The 8,516-nt window shown below is 41.8% G+C and overlaps 2 protein-coding genes across 3 annotated transcripts in view; both read left to right on the top strand.

Moving 5' to 3' along the window:
• Positions 1-2,852, top strand: part of cunh5orf24 (chromosome unknown C5orf24 homolog) — a 6,636-nt gene extending 3,784 nt beyond the window's left edge. For both annotated transcript variants that reach the window (XM_016460329.1, XM_016460330.1), the window contains exon 3: positions 2,606-2,852. In XM_016460329.1, the coding sequence (XP_016315815.1) occupies positions 2,606-2,798 (193 nt within the window). In that variant the 3' untranslated portion in view covers positions 2,799-2,852. The remainder of the gene's footprint in view (positions 1-2,605) is intronic.
• A 1,827-nt stretch (positions 2,853-4,679) lies between these two features.
• txndc15 (thioredoxin domain containing 15) lies at positions 4,680-7,487 on the top strand. Its single transcript, XM_016460327.1, has 5 exons — positions 4,680-4,883; positions 4,961-5,211; positions 5,980-6,143; positions 6,231-6,361; positions 7,230-7,487. Exons 1-5 carry the CDS (start codon positions 4,805-4,807, stop codon positions 7,424-7,426), a joined length of 822 nt encoding a protein of 273 aa, XP_016315813.1. The 5' UTR covers positions 4,680-4,804; the 3' UTR covers positions 7,427-7,487.
• The last annotated feature ends 1,029 nt before the right edge of the window (positions 7,488-8,516 follow it).

Raw genomic sequence — 8,516 nt, 5'->3', positions numbered from 1 at the left:
TATCAGCTGTTTGGACTCTCATTCTGACGGCACCCATTCACTGCAGAGCATCCATTGCTGAGACACTGATGCAATGCTACATTTCTACAAACCTGATGAAGAAACAAACTCATCCTGATCTCAGATGCCCTGTGTGTGAGCACATTTTCATTTTGGCTGAACTATTCCTTTACCCGTAATGCATCCTCAATCAAGCTTTCTGCTTCTGTGTGTAACACAAAATGCTGTGTTCAAGTCAAGTTGTAAAGATTGTATTTACGAGTTTATCGCACATGGACACCACTGCAGTGTTGTGAATATAAGTGTGAAAATAGAATTATCCTCTAATCCCTGAATTCAGGATTTACATTTAGTCATTTAGCAGACGCTTTTATCCAAAGTGACTTACAACTTATAATTAAATTATTTGTTGAATGAAATCATTATTTTTCAAATTTACAATTAAACTTAAAAATCCAAGTCAAATGTACAAAATAAAAGTATTGAACAATTAATGAAGTTCCAAACGTAGGTTCAGGAGGCTATGGGGGGGTGGAACTCAGCGCTAAAGCCGAGCCTCGGGTTCGAGCCTCCGCTAGGGATGGGCGATGTTTTATCGTTTGCGATATACCGGTAAAAATTCTCCCCACGATAAGAATTAGTCTTCCTACGATAATAACGATAAAGTCTAGTTGTTGACATATTTCTGTGTGCGACAGTGCGGGGTGTGTCCATTGCGGAAGGCGGACGTGAAATTGAGGAATAGCCTATATGTTTTTATCAGCTGTTTGGACTCTCATTCTGACGGCACCCATTCACTGCAGAGCATCCATTGCTGAGACACTGATGCAATGCTACATTTCTACAAACCTGATGAAGAAACAAACTCATCCTGATCTCAGATGCCCTGTGTGTGAGCACATTTTCATTTTGGCTGAACTATTCCTTTACCCGTAATGCATCCTCAATCAAGCTTTCTGCTTCTGTGTGTAACACAAAATGCTGTGTTCAAGTCAAGTTGTAAAGATTGTATTTACGAGTTTATCGCACATGGACACCACTGCAGTGTTGTGAATATAAGTGTGAAAATAGAATTATCCTCTAATCCCTGAATTCAGGATTTACATTTAGTCATTTAGCAGACGCTTTTATCCAAAGTGACTTACAACTTATAATTAAATTATTTGTTGAATGAAATCATTATTTTTCAAATTTACAATTAAACTTAAAAATCCAAGTCAAATGTACAAAATAAAAGTATTGAACAATTAATGAAGTTCCAAACGTAGGTTCAGGAGGCTATGGGGGGGTGGAACTCAGCGCTAAAGCCGAGCCTCGGGTTCGAGCCTCCGCTAGGGATGGGCGATGTTTTATCGTTTGCGATATACCGGTAAAAATTCTCCCCACGATAAGAATTAGTCTTCCTGCGATAATAACGATAAAGTCTTGTTGACATATTTCTGTGTGTGACAGTGCGGAGCGGCATTGCGGAAGGAGAACGTGAAATTGATAGGAGTTTATCGCTTTATCTCCAAATTAACTTAATAACATAGTTGAGTGTTTGAAATAACTTCTTTTTGTGACCAGACGTGGTTTCATATTACAGAATGATAGTATTATATACAGTGATAAATGCTTTGTCGATTAGCATTTCATTATAAATATACTTTTTTTATAAAAAATATACAAGATTGCTTGAAGCACATAGATAAACCATATATTTTGTGTAATCGTATGTTTTATTCAGCAATAACTGCATACCTTTGTCCATATTAGGGATTTCCTGGAGCGTGGTCAGTAGTATTACTTCTGGATGCACATGTGGAGTTTCTGCACGAGGGCGCCCTCCGGCTTCCAGTGTGAATTAAACAGTAAAAATAGGAAAAATAATACTTTTCTCTAAAGAAACAGGAGCTCTCTGATCCTCCATAGACAGCAAGGATCCTAACACGATCAAGGCTCAGAAATGTAGCAAGGACATCATTAAAATAATCCATGTGACATCAGAGGTTCAGCCGTAATTTTACGAAGCTACAAGAATACTTTTTGTATGCAAAGAAAACAATGACATAATTTATATCTTAATTTGTGTTCTGAAGATGAACGAAGGTCTTACAGGTTTGGAACGACACGAGGGTGAGTTATTAATGACAGAATTTTCATTTTTGGGTGAACTATCCCTTTAACCATCAGGGCTGGATGGGCAGGCGAACTCGTGAACAACAAAATATATAACAGTTTGCTTTACAGCACCTTCATAAATTGAATAAAAACAAAGCAAAAAAACACTGACACACATCCTTTATTCATCATTTTGTACTAGAGCTTAAAAATCTCACTGAATTTTTTGTAGAAAAGGTACATCGCCATCTTTCTCTGAACAAAGTAATCTGAACACACCTGACATCATAATTACAATTTCCCAACTCAGATATACGAACTTCCCAGGAGGATTGATGAGGCCCTTATTGGAGCTTAATCAGTCTGAAGAAAGTTCTGTGAATGAACCCTTTAATGTTTGGCAGTGTTTTCCATCAGTGTATGTTCTGTTAGTGTTTGGCTGCTTTTCATTGGGCTTGGATTGTGTGTCTTCATGAAATCATGTCCGTTTTTCTTCCTCATCTAGAACGCCAAAAATGCTGTTTCAAGCTCCGCCGTTCCTCCTCACCGGCTTCCCCGTAAGAAACCAAAAAACCCCGCCGCCGATCAGCGTCATGCCATCGGAGGTCTTTTCCCCGGCGGCCATGTGTCCAGACGGCGGTCAGTCGAGAAACGCTCTGCCGGTACCCATCCACAGCACTCTGCCATCATACTCCTGAACTCCTGAACTCGTCTGTCACACACACACACACACACACACACACACACACACACACACACAGGTCACTGGACTCTGCTGAGCGTGGCAGGCCGCCTGGCCGTTTCTCCCTCAGCTGAAGCTGTAAATACATCTCTGGTGCTCTGTGGTCACTCTGAATGTCCATTGCATGTCATGTTGGGTTGTTCGTGGGCTCGTTTCTTAAGCTTGATTTACATAGTGACACAATAACGAGTGCAATAGTTTCATTGAAGCGTGTTTCTCCCATTCCAGCACTCCACCAAAGAACTCCAGCAGCTCTCTATAGCGTGTGCATGGTCAGGGGTCCGTGACTGGAGATGTGATGGAAACATGACACACGCGCTCTGTAATTACACACGTCAATCACCACACGTCTTGTAATAGTTCCTTTTGTATTGTATTGATTATTCTGACTCTGATGATTATTGTTGGTGTGGGAATGCTGTCAGCATCTTGTGAACAAGTGATGTAAAAATCTTCTTATGGTTTAATATCACGATGATTTGAGGTGAGTAGTGCGTAGCCTGTTAGTAGCAATGTGTGGCATTAAGATCAGGTTTATGTTCAATATTTGTTACATTCATATAATCAGTGACGTGGGCTTTTATTTTGTTCTTGTTCATTTACTTTTTAATACAGTTACAATATGAAGAAATACATGTTTGTGTATGTTTTATTAAATTGTAACTACATCAAGGAAGTCTTATTGCTGTTTATTTCATTTTACACCAATAACCGAATAACTTTGGAATATTATTTTGCGTTAATGGTTTTAAAGAAGTGTACAACGTAAACAATAGGCCTACATATAAGAACACAAGAATAGCCCATATTTTACAATCAAAGAAAAATACCACATTGATTTCATAGTTTTACTTTTTGATATCGATTAAAGGTATGTTTTGACCTCAACATGAAATTAAGTCGACTGAGGTATAAATTACATTCAGTCATTTAGCAGACTCTTTTATCCACAGCCACTTACAAATGAGGACAATAGAAGCAATCAAAACAACAAAAGAGCAATAAAATGTAAGTATTGTGACCAGTCTCAGATAGCTTAACGCAGTACACGTTGCAGGGGTTCTTTTTTTCCTATACTGGCTGTTAGACCTGCCAAGAGAGCATTGCAATAGTCCAGCCTGGACAGAACAAGAGCTTGAACAAGCAGTTGTGAAGCATGTTCCGAAAGAAAGGGTCTGATCTTCTTGATGTTGAATAAAGCAAATCTGCAGGACCAGACAGTTTTAGCAATGTGGTTTGAGAAAGTCAGCTGATCATCAATCATAACTCAAGGTTTCTGGCTGATTTTGAAAGAGTTATGGTTGATGAGCCTAACTGGATGGTGAAATTGTGATGAAACGATGGGTTTGCTGGAACCACAAGCAGTTCTGTCTTAGCCAGGTTGAGTTGAAGGTGATGGTCCGTCATCCAGCAAGAAATGTCTGTTAGACAAGCTGAGATGCGAGCAGCTATAAAAGAAGTGGTCCAAGTACTGAGCCCTGAGGCACCCCAGTAGCTAGATGTTGCGACTTGGACACCTCACCTCTACAAGATACCTTATTTTAAATGACACAAACCACTGTGATTGGTCCATCCACAGAAGCGCACGGAAAAGTAAGATAAACCACATATGGACCTTCTGTGGATGGACCAATCACAGTGGTTTGTGTTTAACCGCATTATGAAGCGGATTCTCTTTAACAGGCCAAGAAGGAATTTCTCATTTCTGAGTTAGTGCTCAAATTTCAACACAAAATCGCATCTTGGCCGTCAAACGCCCCTTGAGGAATAAACGGTGTATTATTAGTCGACCTGTTTCGACATATTGTTTGAATAACCAGCGTGACTCCGCTCGCTCGCCGTAGCTGCGCCGGAACCGGAAGCCGAATCTTTCCTCTTTCAGTCCATTGAAAGAAAACATCTACATTAAGATCATCGCGAGTCATGCGCTGATTCTGAGCTCTGTCCGTGAGCGGCGGCAGAATGGGCTCAGCACCGGGCAGATTCCGCGGTGTGGCGATCTGGCTGATTCTCGCCGGACTCGTGCGTCTGTCAGACGGAGGTATAAACACACAAACACCGAATCGTGACAGAAACTCTGGGCGAGCGGTGATGTGACAAGGCTCTCTGTCTCCTCAGATGCAGCGGGGGCCGCCGGCCCGTGGGATCCGGAGCAGCTGGAGCAGCTGGCGGGGGAAGCGTGCGCTGAGGGCCGATGCGAGACCGAGACCGAGACCGAAGCGCTGCTGTCCGCCGTCCTTCACAGCGACACCGGAGAGCCCCAGAGCCACAACCTCACCGAGACCGCCAAGACATACAAAGTGACCTGCGACCGAAGGAACATCAGCGCGACGGAGCGCGTCACGGTCCAGATTCTCAACGCGTCTCAGGTGAAGCCGTGCTAAAGAAGGAAGTCTCTTCTGCTCAGCTGAGCTACAGTTCTCACAAATACAGTACAACAGTGATAGTGTCAAATATTATTAGAATGTAAAACAGCTGTTCCAAAGCCACTTACAAATGAGGACAATAGAAGCAATCAAAACAAGAAAAGAGCAGTAACAGGTAAATGCTGTGATAAGTCTTGGTTAAGGTTTATTTTATAATAAATAAAAAGAAAACAAGTAGATAGAATAGAAAAGGAATAGGGAACACTAGTGTTAGAGGCTCTTTCTTTTTAAATAAAAATAAAACAAGTCACAAGAATAGAGAAAACTAGTGTTAGAGGCTCTCTCTTTCTTTTTAAATAAAACAAGTAGTTAGAATAGATTTTTTTTGTTTAAATAAAAAAGAAAACCAGTAGATCAACTAGAATTAGAATAGAGAGTGCTAGAGTTGGAAAGTCAAATGAAGACGAAAGAGATGCGTTTTGAGCTGTTTCTTGAAGATGGACTCGGGTCACCATGAGACGGATGTAGAACACATCTGTTCTTCTGCATCTGAGTGAAACGCGTTTGTGCTAAAGAAATACGTGGGGCGGGGCTTGGTTCTGTATATCTGTTGCTGATTGGATGTTGAGGTGTGGTGGGGGCGTGGCTCTCAGATGAGCGTGACATTTTAATTAAACGTTAGGAGTTCAAACTATTCTTTAAACCTGAATCATATCCACAGATGAATAGCTCACAGTAAGATCTATAAGCTGTATTGTGGTTTCTCCGCAGGACCTGATGGAGCTCCTGAATGCCAACGGCACCGAATGCTCCTTGGTTCTCTTTTATACCACCTGGTGTCAGTTTTCGGCAAGCCTCGCCCCGCACTTCAACGCCCTGCCGCGAGTCTTTCCCAGCATGCAGTTCCTGGCGCTCGACGCGTCCCAGCACAGCAGGTTGATCAGGGGCGTTCTTCCTGGTAATGTGGCCCGCTGAGGCTGCTTCTGTCTTCATCAGCTGTGTTTCTCTCTCGCTCTGTTCAGTCTCTCCACGCGCTTCGGCACGGTGGCCGTCCCCAACATACTGCTGTTTCAAGGAGCCAAACCCATGGCCAGGTTCAACCAGACAGACAGAACGCTGGAAACGCTGAGCTCGTTCATCACAAACCAGACAGGTGTGGTGCTCAGAAGCACAGCTCGTATTAACCCCTTAAGCGCCACCCCCATTTTTGACCATAGACGTGAAAGTGCACTATCCAAACTTAAATTGCTATTATTCATGAATGCTTTAGAATACAGACCTAAGGTCTTTTTTTTTTAAGAAGACAATCTGCAGATTATTGCACAAGTGGAATCATTTCAAAATATGAAAGTATCAAAAAATTATTGAAGTTTACATTTACTGTAAAGAAAATGCACTGTACCATTTTTTCTTATTTTCTATAAAATAAATATTTTACAAAATATTTTTGAATCCAAAATTGCTATAAAATTAAAGCCTTATGTCTAAATAAAATGTTTCAAATTTGAAGTTGATATAAAAGAAATTGAGATTTTATGTAGGGCGTTATACCACAAACAGCCATCAAAACGCCATCGATTTTTTTTAATGCACACAAATGTCTACATTTCTCTGTAAATATTACTATATCACAAAATAACCACCAAATATGGAATTCTTGAGACTGTATTTTGTCAAGATTATAAAAACTTTTGATTCTAAAAGACCGTAATACGTTTTGTAATATGACACTTGACTCCGCCCACTAAAGGGGAGGAGACCGCTAAAGGATTTTTAAAGTAAGTCGATTTCCATGGTAACGCAACGTCCGTTTTCAAAATGGTTTTCACAGTATGAATTTGGGGGTTTTAAGCTTTCAAATGATATAAAATATGTGATAACGAAAAAGCGAGCGCCAGGCGGCACACAGGTGAGCTGGTGGCACTTATGGGGTTAAACTGCAGCTGTTTCTATGATGAAGTGATGCATATCCAGTGTATGCACTGCATGGTGACTTTGTGTGGTTTCCCACCGTCCTCTAGGTTTTGAAGCGAGTCCAGATCAGGCCGTCCTGGAGGAAGACCGCGCCGGGCCTCTGCCTGCGGCTCCTGTCAAAGGCATCGACTGGCTCTTCGTGTTTTCGGTTCTGTTCATATCCGGCTTCACTCTCTATGCCATCCTCTGCTCAGACAGCATGCGCTGGCTCGTTCCAGGACCAGAACACGAGCATCAGGACTAGAGTCTCTCCTGTGATTCCAATGTACATACTTGCAGAATAAATAAGTGTATGAATGTAAAGAGTCTGCTCGTATTGTCGTGTACTTGTTTAGTTCTGTTCTGTAGTATCAGCTGAGGTCTAACACCAGTCAGTAACATTTTTAGAGCTTTATAAATGAAAACCTTCTTTACGGGTGGGTTTTAATGGGTTAATGCTGAGGACTCTAGTCTACAACCCTGAGAAGAGCTGGATTATAAGGGCCCTCACTAGGGTGCACACTGTGTGATTGTGATCAGGCGCTCGGGGCAGCCCTGCAGTGGAGAAGAGCTGGAGAAGAGACTCTGACCCGAGCGCTTTCACTAAACTAACCCGCTGTTATCTGTCTGCTGGCGGGGCGCGGGGAAATGGTAAGACATTATTCTCATTTCGACCAAGACTTGCGAACGCGCTCATTCGCAGCTGTGCGTGAGTGTGCGTGAGTGTGACGTCGGCAGCTGCTCGACCAATCAGCGGCGTCGCGGCTGGAGGATAGCGACTGGTTGAATACTAACACGATCTAGTATTTGGAAGCTAATCAGAGAAATTAAACTGGTTTTCCCAGAAAGTGAGGCATGGCGTGTTTATGGGCTTGTTGAGTTTGAGACATAAATTGATAGCGCCAGTCAGCAAGCTGGACTCGAGCGCCATCTAGAGGAATTACACGTTTGAAAAGCGACAAAACTATTATCTTTTATGGAGGTTCTTTCCTTCTTTCTTTCTTTCTTGCTGTGCTGGGGTAATTTGACTATAACCTATACTATAACAGACATTTTTATTTTTTATACAATTTATTAAAAACACTTTCTGTTTTAATTTTTATACAAAATGAGCATCATTTCCGGGTACATATTTGTCCTCAAAAAGTAGGTAAACGCACACTTATAAGCAGGTCAAACACACAAACACAATATCAATGTGTTGCAGATGGCCTTGTGTGTAGTTTGCGTTATTTTGACCGATACAAGATTAGAACACGCTATTAAACCTGCAGTGAAATGTTTACCCGACAGATGGCGCAATAGAGCCGCTAACACTTATGAACGAAGCTGCTGCTGCCTATAGATAGATAGAT

Source organism: Sinocyclocheilus anshuiensis, unplaced genomic scaffold (genome assembly GCF_001515605.1).
Source record: "Sinocyclocheilus anshuiensis isolate Anshui unplaced genomic scaffold, SAMN03320099.WGS_v1.1 scaffold2749, whole genome shotgun sequence".
NCBI classification, from domain to species: Eukaryota; Metazoa; Chordata; class Actinopteri; order Cypriniformes; family Cyprinidae; genus Sinocyclocheilus; species Sinocyclocheilus anshuiensis.
The sequence above is the reverse complement of the archived record's forward strand: the minus strand, read 5'-3'. Positions and strand labels throughout refer to the sequence as shown.

Excerpts from the sequence above, each read along its gene's own strand:
- txndc15 (XM_016460327.1), top strand. The coding sequence starts at position 4,805 with ATGGGCTCAGCACCGGGCAGATTCCGCGGTGTGGCGATCTGGCTGATT. Across the intron at positions 4,884-4,960 it reads CGTGCGTCTGTCAGACGGAG|ATGCAGCGGGGGCCGCCGGC; the intron begins GTATAAACACAC and ends CTGTCTCCTCAG. Across the intron at positions 6,144-6,230 it reads GACGCGTCCCAGCACAGCAG|TCTCTCCACGCGCTTCGGCA; the intron begins GTTGATCAGGGG and ends CGCTCTGTTCAG.